The sequence below is a fragment of the Chiloscyllium punctatum genome, chromosome 1, assembly GCF_047496795.1.
Source record: "Chiloscyllium punctatum isolate Juve2018m chromosome 1, sChiPun1.3, whole genome shotgun sequence".
In the NCBI taxonomy this organism is placed as follows: domain Eukaryota; kingdom Metazoa; phylum Chordata; class Chondrichthyes; order Orectolobiformes; family Hemiscylliidae; genus Chiloscyllium; species Chiloscyllium punctatum.
In genome coordinates, this window is record NC_092739.1 from 57,716,538 (window position 1) to 57,742,322 (window position 25,785).

The window sequence follows — 25,785 nt, forward strand, 5'->3', positions numbered from 1 at the left end:
GTAATGGACACATGTCTTTTTGGCTTGACAACAGCATCCTGTTAGTGATAAAACCATTTGTGATGTTACTGTACAGTGTTGTCTTTTAAAATCCTTAATCAGCCATGGATGCTGCTTCCTTTTTATTGTCTGTCTTGCTTTCAATATGGACTGTCTTTACTAACAGTTATGGACAACTTCTTAAATAGCCTGCCACTGTTTTTCAATTACCTTCGGCAAATCTGTTGTCATCCTTCTGATTGCCTGTATTTAAGTTTACATAATGCCTCTTTCTCACGCTTATCTGAAAACAAAATTTTACCATGTTATGATCACTTCTTGAAAGTATGTTTTTACTGTAGGAATATTAATTAATTCTGCATCATTGCACATTATCTGGTCTAAAATAGCCTGATCCCTGGTTGGCACGAGAATGAACACTTTTAAAATCTGTCCCAAATACCCTCTATTGACTTATCTTCAACACTACTTCCGAGAGTTTGACTGGTTCAATTCAAATGAAAATTAAAATCACCGATGATTACTGAGCCATTTGAGATGTTAAGTGAGATGGTGAAAGATTTGGTCAATAAGGTAGATTCTAAGGAGCCTGTGAAAAATGGAATGCAAGGTAAAGGTGTAGGTGGGTAAAGGTTAGGGAATTTGAGTTATTTTAGTTTGGCATGGGGGTCACTGGGCATTTATTATCCATCACTAACCACTCAGAGGGCAGTTAAGAGTGAACTGCTGTGGTCTGGCGTCACATGTGCCAGACCAAGTAAGAATGTCAGATTTTGTTCCCAAAAAGAAATTTGCGAATCATCTGACTTGGAATGCGACCAACATCCTTAATGGGGTGGTTTGTTTATGCATTTGGTGTGTTTTTAAACTAATTTGGCTTGGGGTTGGATGTGGAGGTACAGTAAAGGGTGATGCACAGGGATGTATAGAAGAGAAAAATGAGTTAGTTGAGAAAGTAGATTAGATTATATTCCCTACAGTGTGGAAACTGGCCCTTCGGTCCAACCAGTCCGCACCGACACTCCGAAGAGTAACCCACCCAGACCCATTTCCCTCTGACTAACACACCTAATGCTATGGGCAATTTAGCATGGCCAGTTCACCTGACCTGCACATCTTTGGACTGTGGGAGGAAACCGGAGCACCCAGAGGAAACCCACGCACACACGGGGAGAATGGGCAAACTCCACACAGACAGTCACCTGAGGTGGGAATTGAACCAGGGACCCTGGTGCTGTGAGGCAGCAGTGCTAACCACTGAGCCATAGAGCAAAATAGTCAAGTGAAGGCATAAGGAAGCGTGACAAAATTGGATGTCTTATGACAGGGTAAACTCTCCTGCTTAATAAAAGCTAGCAACACAGAAATGATTTATCCCGTGCAGTAATCTGTAAACGTTCGAGTGACCAAGAACTATGCAAAGTAAAAATTAACAACTTTATTTTTTAATGTATAACAGAGAATAATTAACTAACCACTATTTACAATTTCTTTCTCTAACCTACCTTTTACCTTCCCTTCTGTAATACTAGTCCAATAAAACTCCCAATGAAGATTTACAAAACAACACTTCTTATCTCAAAACCAGGTAGCTGGATGTTCTTGTCTGCAGATCTTCCTGTGTCTTCTTTTCTCCTTGTTAGGAATTTCTGTGTTGCAAGTTACTGATCAAAAAGGTACTTTAAAGAGAGATGTTTTTCAAGCAGTCTGTTACATGCTAGATCTTGGCAGTTCTCCTCCCAACTGTTCAATTTTCCTCCGGTCTTCTATCCCAGCGCATCGGATTGTGTCATTGGCATTTAAGATTGTCAATGTACTCGATTCAAACTGGATTAGTGTTTTGAGGCATAATTTAAATTGATTGGCTGAATTCGAATTTGTTTTTGTCTCCAGGTAATGAGCTAATTGAGTTATTCAAGTGTTACATTGTTACTTTATTGAGAACACTTGGTGTTGTGTCTGGTAGTTCTGCTGCTTTTAATTCTCTTAAAGGTACACCCACGTCTTCATAACAGATGGCATTTATTTTAAAGCAAGGAGGCTTGTGCATAGGGCAGATGAATTGAGGGTGTTGAGTAAAGCATCGGAATGTGATATCACTGTTAGCATACAAATAAGGCTATATGTGTGGAATTTGAAAAAGACTTTGAATACTCACCCTAACCTTGACGCTCATCATTTTATATGCTTCTATCCGGTTGCCCCTCGACTTTCGTTGCTGTTGCTGTAATGGAAACAGTCCAGTTTGTCCAACTATTTGTAGCAAATATACTCCAGTCCAGCTAACATCCTAGTAAACCTCTTCTAACCTTCACCAAAGCCTCCACATCCTTCCTATAGTGTCATGGCCAGACCTGCACACAGTACTCCAAATGTGGCCTAACTGAAGTTTTACATAGCTGCAACATGACTTTCCAGAGTTGACCCAACTGTTGAAGGCAAGGTTGCCGTACACCTCCTTTACCACTTTATCCACTTGTGGTACGACTTTCAGGAAGCTATTGACTTGCACTCCACATTCCCTCTGTATATCAGTGCTCCTCGTGGTCTTGCTATTTATTGTGTATTTTCCTCTTGCATTTGACCTCCCAAAATGCATTACCTCTCACTTGTCTGGATTAAACTCCAGCTGCTATTTTTCCACTCAACTTTCCAACTGATTTATATCCTGATGCATCCTTTGACAATCATCCTTAATCTCCACAACACCAAATGTGTCATCTGCACACTTTGTAATCAGACCACTTACATTTTCATCCAAATCATTTACAAACATATGAGATCCCAGCACTGATCTTTGCAGAATATCCCTGATTACACCCCTCTCACTGCTACCTTCTCCCTTTTATGACCAAACCAATTTTTTATCCAACTTACCAACTCACAACGCCTCCATGCGACTTAATCTTCTGGACCAACCTAGCATGAGGGACCTTGTGAAATAATGTCAATGTAGACAACGTCCCCTGCCCTACCCTCATCAGTCATCTTTGTCACTTGGTCAAAAAAACTCAGTAAAACTTGAGACAAGAGCTCCCTCTACAAAAAGGTATGCTGATTATCCTTAATAAGTCCTTTCTTTTCTAAATTCAAATAAATCCTGTTCCTAAGAATCTTCCCCGATGATTTCCTGGATTATCCCTGTTGCCCTTGAACAAAGGAACTGGTTAATCTCAATTATCCGAGATGTCACCTTGGCTAAAGAGAATACAAAAGCCCCAGCATTCTCCTCCCTTGCCTCCTTCAGTATCCAGGGCTAGGTTCCATCAGGTCCTGAGGACTTATCTATCATAATGGTTTTGAATCCCACCCCCTTAATATCAACATGTCCTAAACTATGGAAGTACCCCTCCCTAATCTTACCAGCGCCCATGTCCTTCTCTCTGGTGAATGCTGATGTGAAGTACTCCTTAAGGACTTCACCCACTTCCCTTGGTTTGACCTTAGATGACGGAATGAAATAATGTGCTGGTTAGTTGGGCTGAACAGAGGCAAATGAAGTCTAATCCTGAAAGTTATGAGGTGATGTGTTTTGGAAGTCTAACAAGACAAGGCAATGCACATTGCATGGTTGGACCCTTGGGAGTACAGACCATCAGAGCCAACTTGGTGTCCGTGAAGACAGCAGGATGGATAGATAAGGGGTTGAGAAGGCATGTGGGATATTTGCACATAACATACAAGGAACTGAATACAAGAGTAAGCAGAGTATGATAGAGCTGTACATACTCTAGCTGTGATCCAGCTAATGTTATTTTCTGTGTAGTTCTTGTCACCAAACTAAAGTAAGGACATCATTGAACTGGAGAGGGGGTGCAGAAGAGATTCGCCAGGATGTTGCCTGGGCTGGACTGATTCAGCTATGAAAAAAGTTGCGATAGGCTGGGGTTGCGCTCCTTGGAGCAGAGAAGGCATTGTGTTGGGGGGAGATGGAATCTCTCTGTAATCTTGGGTTCTGGAATCTTGGATTCTGAGGGACACTGACAGGAAGGGTGGGGAGAAACGTTTCCCATTATTAGCGGGGTTGGTAATCAGGCGGTTTTGAGGGGGTTTGAGCAAAATCTTTTTCACTGAGTATTGTGGGTATCTGGAACTCATTGCCTAAAAGGGTTGCAGAAGTAGGAACCCTTAAGATACTTAAGAACTGTTTGATTGAATCCTTGACATGTAAGGCCAAGTGATGGAAAGTGATTGAAATAGATGGATATTTGATGACTGGTGAGAACATGATAGGCTGAAAGGCCTCTTTCTATGCTATACCAACTCTATTACTCTATGACAGATGCGATTTTACAAAATTGACAGTTATTATATGGTTGCTACCAGACCAGCTTGTTATCTCCGATTCTTAATGAATTCAGATTTCATCATTTGCCAAGGCTGGATTTAAACCCCTGAACCCAGAAAATTTGTCTGAGATTCTGAATCACGAGTCTTATAACATTATGGCCACTATGTCTTTGCCTTTTTTTGCAAGGCTGCAATTCAGTGTCATACCTAGTTATCCTGAAGATAAATTAATAGTGGGCTTTCTTCTTGAGTGTCTATTGTCTGTGTAATGAAGGTGTAGCCACAATGCTCTTGAGTAGGATTTTTCAGGATTCTCACCTTATGGCAGTAACCAGTAAACTGAGCCAGAGGGTCATACACCATGGAAACTATCTAGATGAATAGTTTCCATCAGTATTTACTGTAGAGAAAGACATGGCAAGTAAGGATCTCCGAGGAAATAAACAGAGATGTCTTGTAAAGAGTCCACACACAGAAGAGGAGGTGCTGGAGGTCTTAAAATGCATAAAGATAGATAAATCTGATCAAGTGTATTGAAGAAAATTGAGGGAAGTTAGGTAAGAAATTGTAGGGCCCCGAGGAGAGGCATTTGTATCATCGGCAGCCATAAGTGAGCTGGCGGAAGTCTGGAGGGTGGCTAATGTTGTGCCATTATGTAAGTTAGGCTGCAAGGAAAAACCAGGGAACTGCAGACCGGTGAGCATAATGTCAGTGGTAGGTGAGTTTGTTAGATGGGATTCTGAGATCTACGTGCATTTGTGAAGGCACGGACTGATTAGGGGTAGTCAGCAAGGCTTTGTGTGTGGGAAATAATGTCTCACAAACTTGATTGAGTTCTTTGAAGAGGTGACTAAGAAGATAGATGAAGGCAGACCGGTAGACATTGTCTGCATAGACTTTAGCAAGACCTTCGACAAAGTTAATAAGGTTGATCACATGGGATCCAGAGAGATTTTACCAATTGGATATAAAATTGGCTTGGTTGTAGGATATAGAAGGTGGTATTATTGGGTTGTTTTTCGGACTGGAGGCCTGTGACCAGCGGTGTGTCTTAAGTATTGGTGCCTGGTCCACTGTCGCTTATTATTTGCATAAATGATTTGGATGAGAATTTAGTAAGCATGGTTAGTGAGTTTGTGGATGACACTAAAATTGATGGTATAATGGATAATGAAGGTTATCCAAGAATACAACGGCATCTTGGTCAACTGGACCTGTGGGCTGAGGAATGGTAAATGGAGTTTAGTTCAGATAAATGCAAGGTGTTGCATTTTGGTAAGACAAACCAGGGCAGGACTTAGATTGGTAGGGCCCCGGGGAGTGGTGTCAAACAGAGAGACCTTGGGGTGCAGGAACATAGTTCCTTGAAAGTGGCATCACCGGTAGATAGGGTGGTGAAGCTGATGTTTGGCATGCTTGCCTTCTTCAGTCAGAGCATTGAGTACATGAGTTGGCACAGTACTCTCATTTGGAGTACTGTGTACAATTCTAGTTGGCCTGCTGCAGGAAGGATATTATTAAACTGGAAAGGGTGCAAAATGGATGTACAATGATGTTACTAAGACTGGAGGGTTTGAGTCAGAAGGATAGGCTGGGACATTTTTCCCTGGAGTGTAGGAGGTTAAGGGGTGATCTTAGAATTTATAAAATCATCATAGGTAAAGTAATAGGTAATAGTCAAGGTCTTTTCCTGGGGTAGTTGAGTTTAAGACTAGAGGGTATAGCTTTAAGGTAAGAGGGATAACTTTTTCACATCGAGGGTGGTGTGTGTATGGAACGAGCTGCCAGAGGAGACTCTGGAAGTGAGCACTGTCACAGTATTGAAAAGACGTGGACAAGTACATGAATAGGAAAGATTTAGAGGGATATGAGCTGAACGCAGACAGATGGGTCTAGTTTAGTTTAGGAAACCTGGTTGGTGTGGATGAGTTGGGCTGAAGGGTCTGATGCCATCTTTATCCTTTGTGTAAATTTATTAAAAGACTACATAAATAGAGTATTTCAATAAAACAAATACAGATTGGAATGTCCAGATTGCTTCGAGCCAGAGCTGATGGAGTGCTCTCTTTTCCAATATATTGGGAAAATTGGAAGAGGGAGTTCTCACCCTGACTTGTTTGAAATGAGTTGAGAGCATCCTGATAGCAGACAGACCCTGGGAGACATTGTACGGGTCAGTGACTTCAACATGATTAATTTCACAATAACTTTGGGTTTCAGTTCAGTCCAAGAACATTATCTTGTAGAGGCAAACAACAAATGAGGGGAATAGACAAAGCATTTTCTAAATTGAATAGTACCTCTCACCCTTAACTGGCCAGTCACTTAAAAATATTCTTTTTCATTCTCTCTTTTACAAAAAAAAACTTTTATAATTTTAAAAAAGCTTTTGTTAAAAAGAGTCTTAACTTTTCTGTGTCAATATTTCCAGTTTCTTTTCAGTTATTATATTTTCTCATCCTTGGCATCGTGCTGCAGGGAAATGCATTTTTTCTTCCTTTGTCTCAAACATACTGCACAATTTCTTTTTAACTTGCTGGTAGTTTGAAAGCAAGAAAATCAATAAACAAAGTGTTGACATCTCCTTTCACGGTCATCAAATTTGATGAACGGTGAGCACAAGTGACTGAAAATAATACAATGGGACATTCGGTTTTACTTTAACAAGATTGAGAATCTTAATTATTTTGTAACCAGTTTTTAACGTTTGGTTGCTAGGTTCGTGTGGCACTGAAGAATGCAGAAAAGGAGTTGGAGGTCCGCAGTGCCTGGGCACTGCCAGAAACACTGCAGAAATGGTTGCAGCTTACTCATGAAGTAGAGGTTCAGTATTACAACATCAAGAAGCATAGTGCTGAATTACAACTCCATGCTGTAAAAGAGGAGGTAAGTGTAACATTAGGCATTGTATCTTACTGATTTCTTCAAGCAGATATGTGAAATGAAATCAAAGTGTTTTTAGTTCAGTGACAATTTGCAATTTTGTAATAATTTAAAGTAGACCATTCATAAGCACCTGAAATATTTATTTGTTTTGATGATTTTATAGCGAAAAAAAAGGACAACTCATTTGTGAGCAATGAATTGTATTTGACCAACTCAGCACAGGTAGACAATCCTTTATCTGAAATCCTCGGGGCTGGTTATTTTTCAGAATTCGGAATTTTTCGGATTTCTGAATAAATGACATTTTCACAGTGGAATATATTAAAAATGACCTAACAGCAGATGCACATGTGAATAGTACAGGCCCTGAGATACAATTGACGCTTGCCAGGGCTGGGCCACGCTGTCAGGTCATATCTGAATGACGTGATTTGAGTGGGTGTGGAGTTGGGTCACGTGTTCACATGCTGAAATGAAGCTCCAAGCTCCACATTCCATGGAAAGGATTTCAGAGCTTTTCAGATTTTGGATAAAGGGTTGTGTACCTGTATTCCATAATTTACTTGTACAGCAGAGAATTAAATTACTTTCATACGGCTTATTGGAGACTCTAATATAATTTTACTGCTGTTTTCAGGCAGAGAAGATTAAGAAGAAGCGTAATACTGTATTTGGAACATTCCATGTGGCGCACAGTTCCTCTCTGGATGAGGTTGATCACAAAATCCTGGAAGCAAAGTAAGATTCTTATTGCCTTAATTAAGTATTCTTTTACTTTATTGTTCCAAGCTATATATTGGTGATTCAATTGATTGTGCTATAACTCTTCTCTGTATTGGACTTAGTATATGTGTTAAATGTGTGGGAGGATAGCACCTTTTTCTGTAACAGCTGGAATGATCATTAAGTGCTTCTAAACCTTCTAGGAGTGAACCTTGATGGTTATACTGATAAAGGCGAAATAGTAAAATGATCAGAAACAAGACCAGGAGATCAGCAAAGATCAATATTGACATCAGCAGTGACCTATATAGGTTTGCAACCTGCTAACAAAGTCCCAGCAGCAAACCCACCAATTACATATGGTTAAGACTAAGGGAGTTCCAGAGACCTCATCCTCATGTTGCGTGGACTGCATTGTATAGAGCGCAAGTTCAGAGCAATAGTTCTAGTGTACATCTGACAGTCACTAAGTGGTTCGCTGCGCCTGCCTCTCCATGAAAGCCATCAGCCTCGTCATGAAGGACAGCAAATGTTGTCACACCTGAGACATGGCAGCCTAATGGTAATCCAGAAATGAATGCATGTAGCTGCTGGCATATCTGCCAAATGATCCCCCACCTATCACTGCGCCTCCATTAGGATTCATGTCACTGGCACCTTTAAAACCAACATCAGTCTGGGGCTCAGCATGGCCAGAACTTCTAACTGTCCTCAAACTGTCAGCTCCCTTGACTGTCACAGCTCTCATTAGCTGCTCCTGTTGTTCTGTAAAGTGCTCACCAGGTTGTGATCACAACTCTACTGGCCATCTCACAAACCCACCGAGGTGAATGTTGTGCTCGCGGAGAATACAGGGGAAATATATGATGGCGCAAACTGAAACTTCCGCAGTCCCTGGGTGTAGACACCCAGTCTGTTTAGCTATGTTCTTTAGGACGCTGCCAGCTCAGCCAGTAATGGTGCTACTAAATAATTATTCATGTTGGATGTTAAAGTCCCACACCCAGAACACGGCATGCAACCCCTGTGCTCCTTCAAATTAGTATCTAATACTCTTGACAATGTAATAAGCCCTTCTTCAATCTAATTCTAACTTTAATTCTCTTTCCAGCTACAGTTGGATACATTTCCCAAGAGTTTTTATTTCCAAAGGGAATGCATTTTTGCTTTAAATTATAAATTTTTAAAATGTTTGCAATTTTTTCATCTAGCATCGTATTTTTTAATCTTTGGTAACTTGCCCCTCATACCTACGTAATTTGCTTTGTTCAGATACAAGTTGGTAGTTTTGGATTTAACCAAATTAATCTCCAAGTTGATATAAAGTTTTGCCATATTATATTCATTCTACCCTGGATCCTCCTTTTCCCAAATGGCTATTAATTGATGCTTTCTAACTGCACGATGCTAGATCTAAAGCAGCCTGTTCCCTAGTTGGTTCCTAAATAATTAGTCCACTAAATGATCAGCTATATATTCCATGAACGCACCCTTCTCACTAGCACTGCAACTGGGTTTGGCAGTCAAGGTAAGGTTGAAGTGTCTCAGGATTACTATATTATCCTTGTTACACACCTGTAAATCCAATCTGGAATACTGGTCAATCTGGAACCAGGTTTCCATAATGCTTATTAGATTAAATTGATTATGTGCCCCTTTTGGAACCTCTGTTCAGTTTTACCCAGATTGTCAGTATACCTTACAGACTTAGCTGCTTGGCCTTTCTGGCTGACGTTAGATGAAAATGCTTCAACCTTGTCATTTGCACTGATATGCTGTGTCCCCCATTATTGAGGGTGGGGATATTTGTGGACTTGCCTCCTCCTTCGTTGTTCGTTTTTGATAGTTCACGGATTCACAACTGGATGTGGTAGGACTGCAGAGCTGAGATTTGATCAGTTGGCTGTGGGATTGCTTTACCCTGTTTGTGTTGCTTTACCCTGTTTGTGTGTTATTGCTGTTACTTAACATAAAGCTTGTGTTTTATCTTCATCTGGTTGACACCTCAATATTAGGTGCTGTTTCTGTTATTCCCTTTTGGCACTCTTCATCAGACCAGGGTTGATTGCTCTGAGGTCGATTAGTTAATAGTAGAGTGGGGATATTCCACGATGTTAAGTCACTGTTTGTGGGTAAATACAATTGTGTTGCTGCTGATGACCCCAACACCACCTGAATGCCATTTTGAATTGCTAGAACAGTTTCAAATCAAGCGCAGTGACAACATGATGTGGAGGCAAGACATCATCTCACAAAGACTCTGCACTGGTCAGTCCTGCTGATAGCATTGTGGAAAATTATCGACAGACAAGTCAAATGCACTTTTGTTGATTCACTTGCAACCTGCAAAAGGCCCAGTCCTGCCACATCCAGTTGTGAATCAGCTCAAATCACAAGTGGTGCTACTAAGCTACAGTTAGTATTGGACATTGAAATCCCCACCCAAAAGATATTCTCACTCTTGCCACTCAGTGCTGCTTCCAGGTGATCAACATAATAGATTCATCAACTGAGGGGAGCCAGTAGGTGGTAAGCGACAGAAGATTTCCTTGTTCCTTCCTCCTGACTGTGCCAACACTGGGTCTGTCCTGCCTTTGGAACAAAACATGACTATGGAATAGAAGTATTACTATGTGTATCTGTCACTAAGAGTGATAGTGGTGTCTGGTACATTTGACGTTTATATCATACTCAATCAAATTGTGATTGAGTATGATACGGTCAGGCTGTTGCATGACTTGCCTGTGAGACAGCTCTACAAATATTGACATTGGTACTCTGGATTTTAGTGAGGACTTAGAAGGGCCAACAGGCTGTGTTTGTTGTTGACATTTCTAGTGTCTTCAGTGCCAGCTATTTTGTCCAGTTTCATTCCGTTTCATAGAGTTGTAGCTTTTGGTAAAGATGGCAGATTTCCTTTTGTAAAGGAGATTATCATTACACCATTGCCCTCCCCTTGTTGATGGTTCTGACGTGGACTATGGAAACTGTATCTTCCCCCTCCTCTACCAAGCTCTGTCCAATTGCAAGAAGCCTGTCATAGCCTTTGCAATAGCCAGGCTGAACAACCTACTCCCAATACTATTCCCCATCACTGCATTTCATCTCGTGCCAGCCTCTGTATTACAGTAATTTTCCTCATCCGATCCGCAGACTTTGTTCTTATCCATACAGGCAACATGAATCCTGGACCTTTTAGATAAAAGCAAAGATCGTGGCACGGGAGTATGGACATTACCAATGTACTGTAAGAACCCTGACTCAAGATATATGACCGCCTTATTAATGTCTGGGGAATCATACTATTAAACTTGCTAATACACTTATGTAAGGTTAAGTTGAAATAAGTTATGGCAATTAGTTGTCTGAGCACATATCAAATGGAAAGCACCTTTAATACTGGGTGTGGGATGAAAGGGATAAGGTTGAGGGAGTCCATAAACTCCTTCCACAGAATAAAATATGTTTTGATTTCAGTCTCACCAGCTGACTTGGAATCTATTAAACTGTTTCCCTTCCTTGGAATCCAATATCTGAATATTGGACTCCAGTCCGCCAGCTCCATGTTTAAGTTTTTTGAAGAAATAATGTATTGTACATGTAATTATGCAGGACTGGGATGCTGTCTGGACATTCGCACATTGAAAAATCCCAACTTTCATTGCCACCCTCTAATCAACCCCTGTTTTATTTATTTCATTAAATTAAAATTAAGTTAAAATTCAGGGCTCCTTTCTGAGCTGTTAATGGTTCCTGCTCTTTTAACATGTTTATTAGTTCCTTTATTATTTAATTCCTATTTACGTATTTTAGATTTTAATTTAATATGAATTCCTACCTCTTTAATGTTGGTATTCTCTGCTCAGTTCATTTTAATTTGATCCCCTTTAATGTAATTGAGTAATTAAATACTGAACTCTATTATATGATCAGTTCGCTCTTTACGTCGTTATAAATTATTAGCTGTTAGCTCCTGGGATCGAGCACTGGTCTGACAACTTTTTCAGATTTAGACTTCTTTGCATTGACTTCATATACTGGATTTTATGGTCGTTTTAAAAAAAACGTGGTCCTCAATTGCCTATTTTCATAAATTCCATTGATCCCAGCAACTGCAGCTGGAAAATGTGTTTTTTGGGAATATATTAATCAATTTGCAAACATTATTAATAGCTTGAATCTTGAGCCATGTTCTTTTTGACAGCAGAACCGTATCGTTGAAATTTCACTAATAACTGGCTTGATACAGACATCTGTAATCTTTTTGCAGTTTCTTCCCCAGGAAAGCAATTTGGAAGGGAAAAGAATTGTTTCAGTATTTTTGATCTTCTATCATTATGAACAAATTAAAGTGAATTCAAGTTACTAGTTTTAGGCAATTCTGGTCTTTTGAAGCAGTATTTGTAATTTACGCTTTTTGGTTGCAGATAGTAATGTTCTTCCAGATAATTCAAGGTACATTGAATCTACAACATTTCTTTGAAAAAAAAGCAAACCTGATCGATGTGAATATCATTCTGATTTTCACTTGTGTTGGAATTAATTCAGTACTTAGTGAGGAATTAATTCTTGATTGCACTCCTTTTTAAAATTAACTTAGAGAGTCATAGAGATGTATAGCACAGAAACAAACCCTTTGATCCAACTCATCCATGCCGACCAGATATCCTAACCTAATCTAGTCCTATTTGCCAGCACTGGGCCCATGTCCCTCTGAACCCTTCCTGTTCATATACCCATCCAGCTGCCTTTTAAATGCTGTAATTGTACTATCCTCCGCCACACCCTTTGGTAGCTCATTCCATACACGCACTACCTTCTGTATGAAAATGTTGCCCCTTGGGTCTCTTTTATATCTTTCCCCTCTTACCCTAAACGTGGGCCCTCTAGTTCAGGACTCCCCCACCTCAGGGAAAAGACTTAGGGTAAACAGACAATCAATGCCCCTCATGATCTTATAAACGTCTATAAGGTCACCCCTCAGCCTCCGACGCTCCAAGGAAAACAGCCCCAGCCGATTCAGCCTCTCCCTATAGCTCAAATCCTTCAACCTTGGCAACATCCTTGTAAATCTTTTCCGAACCCTTTCAAGTTTGACAACATCCTTCCGATAGGAATTAATAAGGTTACGTGAACTATGACAAAGTGGTGCATTCTTAAAAAAAAATGATGTAAAAAAGAATAAAGTTGAATCAGAGTAAAGCTGCAGAGGATCAAAAGGTATCCATTTTAGTAAGAAAAGGAAACATTCAGTGACGTCAGTGTTACTTGGTAGCTGGGGAGGGGGGTTCTGGTTGAGATGCTGTTCAGAGGGTCTCTGCAGACTCAATGGCTTCTTTCGGCTATAGGGATTCTATTAATGCACAGATACTGTATGAGCCTGATTTCCTCACATATGCATTTTTCACTATTTAACAACCAACAATAGAAAGCCTGTTTGGTTTTACTTTTATTTCCTTTTCTGCTCCCCCCGTGTTGAGGTGCGCGTGTGTGTCTACTGAGAAACTTGTACTTAAAAAGCAAGCTATATTTTAAGTGGAAATTGGAGGTTGGTTTTATCAGACGGCTGATTAAGTATCATTTCTGTTATGTATGGTTTTCAGACAAGCGTTATCGGAGGTGACGGCAGCCTTGCGGGAGCGGTTACATCGCTGGCAGCAGATTGAGAAGATTTGTGGTTTTCCAATTGTGCACAATTCGGGAATGCCAAGTCTGACCTCCGTTCTGTACTCTGAGCACAGCTGGGTTGTCATGCCTCGGGTCTCTGTGCCACCATACCCAATAGCTGGTGGAGTAGATGACTTGGACGAAGATACACCACCAATCATTCCACAGTTCCACTGTAAGTTACAAATTCCATTTCCTGACGAGCGTAAACATAAGTGACTAAGATCTTGACATTTCAGTTCTGAACATTGGAGCTTTGCATTCAGCTGAGGAATAGGGTAGGGTATAGATGGAAGGTATTTGTTTTTATTCTTTTACTCCCAGAAAATTCTTATCTAGTTGAACAACTATCCCCTTTGCCCTCCTGATTTTCCCTTTTAAGTATACTCCTACTACCTTTATGCTCTCCTAAGGATTCATTCAATGTATCCTGTCTATACCTGACATATGCTTCCTTCTTTTTCTTAACCAAACCCTCAAATTCTTTATTCATCCAGTATTCCCTATACCTACCACCCTTTCCTTTCACCCAACGGGAATATACTTTCTCTGGATTCTTGTTACCTCATTTCTGAAGCCTTCCCATTTTCCAGCTGACCCTTTATCTGTGAACATTTGCCCCCAATCACCTTTTGAAAGTTCTTGCCGAATACTCTTGACATTGGCCTTTTTTCAATTTAGAACGTCAACTTTTAAATCTGGTCTATCCTTTTCCATCACTATTTTAAATCTAATAGAATTATGGTCGCTGGCCCCAAAGTGCTCCTCCACTGACACCTCAGTCACCTGTCCTGCCTTATTTTCCAAGAGTAGGCCAAGTTTTGCACCTGGTAGGATGTAGATACATCCACTTTCTTGTACACACTGCACAAATTTCTCTCCATCTAAACCCTTAACACTATGGCAGTTCCAGTATATGTTTGGAAAGTTAAAATCCCTTACAATAACCACCCTATTATTCTTACAGAAAGCTGAGATCATCTTACAAATTTGTTTCTCAATTTCCTTCTGACTATTAGGTAGTCTATTATACAATCCCAATAAGGTGACCATCCCTTTCTTATTTCTCAATTCCACCCAAATAGCTTCCCTGGATGTATTTCTGGGAATATCCTCGCTCAGCACCGCTGTAATGCTATCCCTTATCAAAAATGCCACTCCCCCTCCTCTCTTGCCTCCCTTTCTATCCTTCCTGTAGCATTTGTATCCTGGAATATTAAGCTGCCAGTCCTGTCCATCACTGAGCCATGTTTCTGTAATTGCTATGATATCCCAGTCCCATGTTCCTAACCGTGCCCTGAGTTCATCTGCCTTCCCTGTTAGGCCCCTTGCATTGAAATAAATGCAGTTTGATTTATTAGTGCTACCTTGTCCCTGCCTGCCCTGACTATTTGACTCTCTTCTGTTCTCAACTGTACCAGTCTCAGATTGATCTCTTTCCTGACTATGTCCTTGGGTTCCTCCTCCCGCCCCCAAACCTTACTAGTTTAAATCCTCCCAAGCAGTTCTAGCAAATTTCCCTGCCAGTATATTAGTCCCCTTCCAATTTAGGTGCAATCCGTCCTTCTTGTACAGGTCACTTGTACCCCAAAAGAGATTCCAATGATCCAAAAATGTGAATCCTTCTACCACATATCAGCTCCTCAGCCATGCATTCATCTGCTCTATCCTCCTATTCCTGCCCTCACTAGCTCTTAGCACCGGGAGTAACCCAGATATTAACTACTCTCGAAGATCTCCTTTTTAAATTCCTGCCTAACTCCCTGTAATCTCCCTTCAGAGTCTTAACCTTTTCCTTTCTAATGTGGACAATGACCTCTTGCTGGCCCCTCTCCCCCATGAGAACATTCTGCACCCTCTCTGAGACATCCTTGATCCTGGCACCAGGGAAACAGCACACCATTCTGATTTTTCGTTGCTAGCCACAGAAACATCTATCTGTACCTTGAACTAGAGAATCCCCTTACACAATTGATCTCTTGGAACCCAACATACCCCTCATTACGTTAGAGCCAGTCTCAATACCAGAAATTTGGCTGTTCATGCTATGTTCCCCTGCGAATCCATCACCCCCTACGTTTTCCAAAACCGTGTTCCTGTTTGAAATGGGGATAGCCACAGAAAACTCCTGCACTAACTGCCCACCTCTCTTACCTTTCCTGGAGGTAATCCATCTATGTGACTGTATCTGAGACTTTTCCCCCTTCCTATAATTGCCATCCATCACATACTGTTACATGAGATAGCTTTGGCAAATAGAATTAAGGAGAATCCAAAGGGTTTTTACAAATACATTAAGGACAAAAGGGTAACTAGGGAGAGAATAGGGCCCCTCAACGATCAGTAAGGTGGCCTTTGTGTGGAGCCGCAGAAAATGGGGGAGATACTAAACGAGTATTTTGCATCAGTATTTACAGTGGAAAAGGACATGTAAGATATAGAATGTATGGAAATAAATGGTGACATCTTGAAAAATGTCCATATTACAGAGGAGGATGTGCTGGCTGTCTTGAAACGCATAAAGGTAGATAAATTCCCAGGACCTGATCAGGTGTACTCTAGAACTCTGTGGGGAGCTAGAAGTGCTTGCTGGGCCTCTTGCTGAGATATTTGTATTATCGATAGTCGCAGGTTAGGTGCTGGAAGACTGGAGGTTGGCTAACGTGGTGCCACTGTTTAAGAGGGATCGTAAGGACAAGCCAGGGAACTATAGACCAGTGAGCCTGATGTCGGTGGTGGGCAAGTTGTTGGAGGGAATCTTGAGAGACAGGATGTACATATATTTGTAAAAAAACTAGGTAAAAACAATGACTGCAGATGCTGGAAACCAGATTCTGGATTAGTGGTGCTGGAAGAGCACAGCAGTTCAGGCAGCATCCGAGGAGCAGCGAAATCGATGTTTTGGGCAAAAGCCCTTCATTAGGAATGGTAAGGACTGATTAAGGATAGTCAACATGGCTTTGTACTTGGGAAATCATGTCTCACAAACTTGATTGAGTTTTTTGAAGAAGTAACAAAGAGGATTGATGAGGGCAGAGCGATAGTTGTAATCTATATAGACTTCAGTAAGGCGTTCAACAAGGTTCCCCATGGGACACTGGTGACCAAGGTTAGATCTCACGGAATACAGGGAGAACTAGCCATTTGGATACGGAACTGGTTAAAAGGTAGAAGACAGAGGATGGTGGTGGAGGGTTGTTTTTCAGACTGGAGGCCTGTGACCAGTGGAGTGTCACAAGGATCGGTGCTGGGTCCACTACTTTTCATCATTCATATAAATGATTTGGATGTGAGCATATAAGGTATAGTTAATAAGTTTGCTAATGACACCAAAATTGGAGGTGTAGTGGACAGCGAAGAATGTTACCTCAGATTACAACGGGATCCTGATCAGATGGGTCAATGGGCTGAGAAGTGTTAGATGGAGTTTAATTCAGATAAATGCAAAGTGCTGCATTTTGGGAAAGCAAATCTTAGCAGGATTTATACACTTAATGGTAAGGTCCTAGGGAGTGTTGCTGAACAAAGAGACCTTGGAGTGCAGGTTCATAGCTCCTTGAAAGTGGAGTTGCAGGTAGATAGGATAGTGAAGAAGGCATTTGGTATGCTTTCTTTTATTGGTCAGAGTATTGAGTACAGGAGTTGGGAGGTCATGTTGCGTCTGTACAGGACATTAGTTAGGCCACTGTTGGAATATTAAGTTCAATTCTGGTCTCCTTCCTATTGAAAAGTTTTGTGAAACTTGAAAGGGTTCAGAAAAGATTTACAAGGATGTTGCCAAGGTTGGAGCATTTGAGCTATGGGGAGAGGCTGAACAGCTGGGGCTGTTTTCCCTGGAGTGTCGGAGGCTGAGCGGTGACCTTATAGAGGTTTACAAAGTCATGAGGGGCATGGATAGGATAAATCGACAAAGTATTTTCTCTGGGGTGGGTGAGTCCAAAACTGGAGGGGATAGGGTGAGAGGGGAAAGATATAAAAGAGACCTAAGGAGCAACGTTTTCATGCAGAGGGTGGTGCAAGTATGGAATAAGCTGCCAGAGGAAGTGGTGGAGGCTGGTACAATTGCAACATCTGAAAGGCATTTGGATGGGTATATGAATAGGAAGGGTTTGGAGGGATATGGGCCAGGTGCTAGTAGGTGGTACAGGATTGGGTTGGGATATCTGGTTGGCTTGGACAAATTGGACCGAAGGGTCTGTTTCTGTGCTGTACATCTCTATGACTCTATAACTGACATTTGTTATACTGAACATGATGCCGATTGACCCTAATCCCTTTTCTTGTCCTTGGTCCATACTCCTCCATTCCTTCCATATTCATGTGCTTATCTAAACGTTCCTTAAATGCCCTTAATCATATCTGCCTCCAACACCATCCCTGGCAGCGCTTTCGAGACTCCTATCACTCTCCGAGTTTAAAAAAAAACTTGCCCCTCACCTTAAATGCATGCCCCCTGGTATTAGACATTTCAACTCCGGTTTGGTGGTGAGAATTGTTTTCCCAATCTATGCATCTCATAATTTTATAGACTTCTCCCCTCAGTCTCCTCCGCTTAGTAGAAAACAACCTGGGTTTTTGTAGCTTTTCCATGTAGCTCATACCCACTAATCCAGGCAGCATCTCAATCGACCTCTTCTGCACCCCCTGCAAAGCCTCCAGATCCTTTAACAGAATTGAGCGCAATACTCTTTAATGTGGTCAAATCAAAGTCTTCTCAAGCTGCAATATGGCACCCTGACTGTTGTACTCAGTTCCCCGACCGATAAAGGCAAGCATGCCAAATACCTTCTTTACCATTCTATCTACTTGCATGGCCACTTTCAGGGAGCTAAGGGCTCGAACCTCAAGATCCCTCTACATTACTGCTGTTCAGAGTCTGCCATTAACTGTTTACTTTTCTTTAACGTTTGATCTCCCAAAATGCACAACCTCATGTTTACCCAGATTAAACTCCATCTGCCATTTCACCGGCCATGTCTGCAACTGATCTGTATCCCACTGTATCCTTTGACAGCCTTCTACACTATCCACAATTCCACCAAACTTTGTATTTTCTGCAAACTTACTAACCCACCCATCTACATTTTCATCCAAGCCATTTAAATATGGCACAAACAGCAGAGGTCCCAGGATGGGTCCCTGTGGGGCACCACTAGTCACAGACCTCAAGCCTGAAAAACACCCTTCCATCATTACCCCTGCCTTCTATGGGCAAGGCAATTCTGAATTCACACGGCCAAGTCACCATGAATCCAGTGCATTTTAATCTTCTGGATTTGTCCAACATGAAGGACCTTGTCAAAAGCCTTGCTAAAGTCCATGGAGGCAACATTCATTGATCACCTTTGTCGTCACCTTGAAAAATTCGATCAAGTTAGTAAGCAGTGACCTGACCTGCTGACTGTCCCTAATTAGGCTGTGCTTTTTCAAATGTACATAAATCCTATCCATAAGAATTCTCTCCAATAGATTCCCAACCACTGATGTGAGACTCACTGGTCTGTAATTTCCTGGATTATCCCTATTTCCCTAATTGAACAGAGGAACAACATTAACTACTCTCCAGTCCTCCACGACCTCTCCAGTCGCTAGTGTGGATCCAAAGATTTGGTCAATGTCCCAGCAATCTTCTCTCTCGCCTTGCTCAGTAACCTTGGGTAGATACCATTAGGCTGTGGGGACTTATTCACCTGAATGCTCTTCAAGAGATGCAACACCATTTCTTTCTTGATCTCAAAATTCCCTAGCATATTAGCATGATCCAGACAAATCTCACTATCCTCCATATCCTTCACCTGGGTGAACACCGATGCAAAGTACTCATTTAGGATCGCAACCATGTTCTCTGCCTGTAAGCATGAGTTCCCTCATTTGTCCTTGAGTGGTCCTGCCTTCTCCCTAGTTAACCTCTCGGTTTTAATGTATCTGTTGAATGCCTTGGGATTCTCTTTAATCCCAGGTTATTTCATGGCCTCTTCTTGCTCTCCTAATTCCCTGCTTGAGTACTCTCCTGTCTTTGTTATATTCTTTATGGGCCCTGTCCGATTTTAGCTTCCTAAACCTTACATATGACTCTTGTTTCCTTTTGACTAAATTCACAACCTCCCTCATTATCCAAGTGTTCCCTACTTTGCCATCCTTGTTCTTCCATCTCACTGGAACAGCCTGGTCTTGAACACTGCCCAGCAGGTCTTTAACCAATTTCCATGTCAAATGTGGATTTGCCTGATAAGAGTTCCTCCCAGTTGTCACTCTCCTGCCTTATACTGGTGTAATTTACTTTCCTCCAATTTAGTACCTTCCCGCAAGGTCCTGACTTAACAGGGATTTAAGAAAATTGGCAACACGATCCAAAGGAATACAGAGGCAAGGTTTTGCAGCTAGTTGTTGTAATCTCGAATAGACTGTCTGAAATTGTGGTAGAAGTAGATTCAGAAGTGACTTTCAATAGAGAATTAAGTATGTATTTGCAAAGGAGGGGGTTGGGGGAGGGAAGGGTATGCAGAAAGAGCAGAGGAGTAGGTCTATTTAGATAGATCTTTCAGAAAGTTTGCCACCGGCATGATGGGATGAATTGCTGCATCCCTTACAATGCAACATGAACTCTGTTATCTACCACTGAATTAACAATGTTCTTTGGGACAGGGCACATAAACTTCATTGAATTGTGGCTGAACACTGCAAAATGACACTCTAGAAATAGTGCTTTCTGTTGGGATTTTAATTTTTAAAAATCTGGAGCATTAGATTAAAATGATTTAAATCTTATTTGATTTATATAAAGAGAATTACAAATTATCAATGCGGCACAAACTATTGCTTGTCTGAACTGTTAGAATAATGATTACCTGAACTTTATAATAATATTAATAGTGTGTTGTTTTGACATTATCAGAAATGCCAGTTGTGTGTTAAATTAATCTAATAGCTATTTGGTTATATGATTGTAAGCAAGTGATTCACTGAGCCATCACTGTTTCATTGCCACAGGCAAATATAATGAACTAAGACTTTTTAATAAAGGTACGTATGTTAGTCCATTCAGCCCCTTTGCTTCTCTGTTAGATCATGGCTGATCTGTAACTCACTTCTATTTATGTGCCATCACTCCAAATTTATTATTACCCTTGCTCAACAGAAATCAATTAATTGCAACCTTGAAATTTGTAATAGACCCAGCATCTGTCACCCTTTTTGAGAATTAATTCAAGATTACTAATATCCTTTGATATATTAAAAAAACTTTCTGATATCCCTTCTAAATGGTCAAGTTCTGCCTCTTGATTTTGACCACCATCAGTGTATACTCTGTCAAACCTGTTTAGCATCTGACACAACATTGGTTTATCACTCAATTATCTACAGTTGAAGGAATACAGGACACATTTTTTCTAATCTGCGTTCGTAATCTAACATTTTTTAGCCCCAGACTGGCAAATTGTATTTGCATATTAAAATCACTGGAGTGTAAATCCCTGTTTCTAAATGTTTGTATGTGTTTTTTATCCCCCAGCACTAGCTCATAGTAAACTGAATTACAATTTACCAAAAAGCAGCAGTCAAGGACGCACCCGGAGGGCCAATGTTATTCCCTCTGGACTTCCGCCTTCCTTGCAATCCTCCACTCCTGATATCTTTGTAACAAATAGCTATTCAACCCTTCGTACTGAGGAGGATGAAGATGCCATATTCTTCACAGCTGACAAGAACTGGTAACTAGTTTTTTGTGTGTTCTGGAATGAGTTGAAACAAATTAAATATTACTTTATGCGTTGTCCAGCCATGAGAGAGCATTGTGGAAATTAAGTGGGTCTCAGTTACTTTGCCATCCCAAACATAAACCACACAAACAATGTGCAGATGGGTAAAATTCAGGACAATTCAGATGAATTGGAGTAAAATTCGGATTTTCAAATTCACATTAGCATGGATTACACGTTAGACCCTGGAATGTTTGCATGTCCTAATGCGGATTTAAATCCTGGAATTTGTTGGTTTTATAAAGGAAAAGACTGGATCTATTCCCAGTAAGTGAATTAATTTCAAATCTTAGCCTACTTACCACAGAACTGTAAGCTGCAACAGATAGGAAGTATAAATTCTAATATAGCGATAGTAGAGAGCTTCATGAGAATAACTCCCAGAAGATTTAAGTTACCACCTTGAATCAATTATTTAAATTGAACAAACATTTGGAGATAGTCTGGAGTCTTTTACATAAGCACTTCAATTCATATCTATTACTCCAGGTAGCCACCAGTTGCCTTGCTAGAGTTCCTGGAGTTCTCCTGTTCTATGTATTGATCAATAGGCCCATTTTGCATTTTCAAAATAACCAGTCTGAGACTAGTTGTGTTACTTAAAAAAAAAAAGAGTAATTTAAAATGCTGTACTTTATAAATTGGCGCAACTGTACAACGTGCCAATCTGTGTGGTTCCTCGATTTTACTACGTTCTCTAAAAGAGAGGGAAATGTAGAGAGTGAGCTAATTTGATGCAGTCTTGAACAAATTCCCCAGAAAGTGCTGGCTGGACAGTATTGGTAAAGGCATAGCCAAGTAATGATGCATCCTGTGCAAGTTTCTAAAGAGATATCCTTGAAGGGGTAACTGACAACGCTAATCAGTTTTCAGGAGTTTCCAGAGTGTTTATGATCCATTAATCTGTTAATCTGACACTAAGAACACTATTCAAATGCTCCCTGTTAACATCTAACACAGATGAGCAAATTAAGGAGAACATGCAAATTTCAACATCCGTTTTTAGCCCTGTGTAGTACATTGTACATTTAAGCTTCATTATCCATTTTTTTTCCTTTATAGAAGAGGTTGTTCTGCATCTGTAATAGCGTGCAGTTATTAGACGGATAGGGAGGAGGAATCGGGAAGAAAGGCTTTGCATTGTGGTCTGTAATTGGAAAAAATTCAATGGGGGGAAAAGGTACTGAGATTAAAGGCAGATGAGACTCCTGGGTCTAATGGCCTTCATTCTAGGAAGGAAGTGATTTGTCACTGTGTTGGTTGTGATATGCCAGAATTTCCTGGATTCTGGAAAGGTATCGATAGAATGGGGGAAAAAAAATACTAAAGTAATGCCCTTATTCAAAAAGGGAGGGCAGCAGGAAGTAGCAAACTATAGACCAGCTTAATTAACGTCATTGGGAAATCGTCGGAATCAGTTATTAAGAAAATAGTAATGGGATATTTGGAAAGTCAAAACACAGTCTGTAAGAGTCAGCATGGTTTTATGAAGGGTAAATCATGTTTGGTTAATTTGCTAGAGTTCTCCATATATGTACAAGCAAATGGGGCCCCTGTAGAAGTAGTATATCTGGACTTCCAGGAGGCATTTAAGAAGGTACCACACAAAAGGTTGATGCACAAATTACAGTCTCATGGAGTTAGGGGCAATTTATTAGCTTGGTTGGAAGATTGCTACCCAAAAGACAGCAAAGGGTTAGGATAAATGTGTCTTTTTCTGGTTGGCAAGCTAGAGTAGAGTAGAAAGTAGAGTATAAAATTAGTGCAGTGTTACAGGGTTCATTCCTCAGGTTCCAATTATTGGCAATCTGTATTAATAGTTTGAATGCAGAGATAGAAAGTGCTATTGCCAAGTTTACAGATAACATTAAGTTGCCATGAAAAAATAAGAAATTTACAAATAGACCTAGATAAGTGAATGGTCCAAAATTTGTCAGATGGAATTTAACTTCGATAAGTTTGAGCTCATCTGTTTTGGTCAGAAGAATAAAAAGGCAACTTAGTATATAAATGGAGAAAAGTTCTAAAATGCTTTGGTGCTCAAGGATCTGGGTCATTGTGCATGAATTGCAGAAAGCTAGATTACGGGTACAGCAGGGAATAAGGAAGGCAAATGGAATTTTTACATTTTATTGTGAAAGGAATAGAATACAAGAGTAAGGATGTATTTTTGCAACTGTAGAAGACATTGATGCAACTGCATCAGGAAAACTATTCAATTCTGGTCCCCTTCTTGACGAAGGATGTAATTGTATTGCAGGAGGTTCGATGAAGGTTCACTAGCTTACTTCCTGAGATGAAGGGCTTGTTTTATGTGAAGAGATTGAGCAGGTTAGGTCAATATTCGCCAGAGTTTGGAAGAGTAAAAGAAAGTCTAATTTGAGGTGAATAAGATGGTAAAGGGGATTGACAAAGTAGACTGAGCGTGGATGTTTCCCCTCGATTTAGAAAGAAAAGTCATAGTGTAAGGCTGAGGGGGTGGCAGATTTAAAGCAAAGACGAGAAGGAATTACTTCTCTCATCGTGAGCCCTGAGTGCAGTGGATGCTGAGACGCTGAATAAATGTAAGGAGGAGGTAGACAGATTTTTAATTAGTAATAGGTTAAAGGATTCTGGAGAGCAGGCAGGAACATGGAGTTGAGGCTGAGCTGAGACCAACCATTAAATGGCGAAGCAGGCTTGAGGGGCTGCATTATCTATGCCTGCTCTAGTTCTTGTGTTCTTATACTGTTGTATACTCAAGAAATACTCATTTCTTTGGGGTGTTTCACAATATAAGTATATAAATACAAGTTATTGACCTTTCCCTGCCATTAACCTGAAATTAGTATCAATGTTCTGTAATTGAGAAATGTTTAACTTGCTGTTTGTCTGTTTTGTAATGTAGGGATACACAGGAAACCGTTTCAGACTGTGACTCCTCTTTTGGGTCTTCAAATGGAAAGAAGCTGTTTCTCTTATCAAACTCTGAGGCTCTAAGTGATACTTCACGTAAAATGTCCAAGAACTCCCTGGATGACTTATCTGTTGCTGATTCATCCGTGCCATATGAGCGGGTAGCTACAGCTCTGGATTCTCTGGGCCCAGCAGATACCAAGAGTATGATTGTGAGCTCGCTGATGGCCACCAAGCCTGTTCGGAATGGTCTTGAGAAATCCTACAGCATGGGACAGCTATCAGCAGCTCAGGACAGGCGTGTCTTAGAACTTACCACATCAAGCGCTCAGAAAAGCATAACTAAGAGACAAACAGCATCTCAAGAACTGTCTTCCTGTACAGACAGAGTTAAAAAAACCTCTAAGTTAAAAAAGATCTTCAAGAAAATGTCAAAATAATAAACGCCAAAGTGTGACAATGGCGAAGCCTCATTCATTGTAACATCTGTTTACGAAAGCTGCATTTAGATGTTACGCAGAGGGCTTTGGTTTCTGCCCGAGTTACAGTTGTAGAAATTAATGTTGCACTATTACTTTCCTGATGGGGGAAGGTACCTCTGATTATATAGACAATGTATAAAGATTTGTAGAGAAACTAAGCAAATTCTATGTTTTTACTGTTACATGTAGAGCTTTGGTAGGATTTTTAAGAATTCAGATTTCTAATGACTTAAAAGAGCAATGGAATTTCTAACAGCAAGAAAGCAAATTTTTCTTGTGAAATAAATTTCTTAAAAGTTTTACAAATTTGCTGTACAAATGATTAAAATGCCTGGCAGCCTCTGAGCTTTTCTTTCATGCCTTGTCTTTGAACTCTGAAGATTGGCACTGAAGGCTGTTAAAGATTACTACCAGCCTGCAAGCAAGCACTAACAGTTTCCTCATATTATTGTAGCAGCAGTGGGACCTGGCAAAATACTGAGCTGTTAATTCAGGATTTCTTCTTGCAGATTAGAAGTGAAAACTACTTCACCTGAACTTAATAGACTTAAGGGTAGTTGGGGTGATTGGAACTTCTTGAATGTATTAAAAGAATAAAATGAAGCATTATGAAACCATTGCAGTGAATACAGTCTTAATTATTTCATTGGGTTATTCTTCCAATTTTTATTAAATGAATTTTTATATCATTTGTGTTAGACATCATAGTACTGGCATCAAAGTCTATAATTAATTGAATGGCTATGAGAGTTTGCTTTTACTGTACTATCTCCTGCTTTTCTGAATTGTGGATTCCTGTGCTGTGGATTTCAGGGATGGGTGGCTCAAGGGAATCCTGATCCTCCTCATTCATATTTCTCTTAATTCCTTCCATGGCAATTTTTATTCATATTTTTAGTCTGTCTGGTCTTGATACCTCTGCTTCAAAGAATGGACTGGGAGCCTGCTACCAAACTGCTTACATTGACTGCTGGTAACATTTCGGGTCTTTCCATCTCTACTCAGCACACCTCATTGGAATACGAATTGATGCCACTGTGCAGCGCTCAACCTAATGTATTGCCTCTCTTTTGCTATTTCCC

The 25,785-nt window shown here is 40.5% G+C and overlaps 1 protein-coding gene across 2 annotated transcripts in view; it reads left to right on the forward strand.

Annotated features, from left to right (window-relative positions):
- stim2b (stromal interaction molecule 2b) overlaps positions 1-25,320 on the forward strand; it is a 134,778-nt gene extending 109,458 nt beyond the window's left edge. For both annotated transcript variants that reach the window (XM_072566062.1, XM_072566146.1), the window contains 5 exons: positions 7,009-7,176; positions 7,814-7,914; positions 13,503-13,741; positions 21,080-21,278; positions 24,214-25,320. In XM_072566062.1, coding sequence (XP_072422163.1) covers positions 7,009-7,176; positions 7,814-7,914; positions 13,503-13,741; positions 21,080-21,278; positions 24,214-24,661 — 1,155 coding nt within the window. In that variant the 3' untranslated portion in view covers positions 24,662-25,320. The remainder of the gene's footprint in view (positions 1-7,008; positions 7,177-7,813; positions 7,915-13,502; positions 13,742-21,079; positions 21,279-24,213) is intronic.
- The last annotated feature ends 465 nt before the right edge of the window (positions 25,321-25,785 follow it).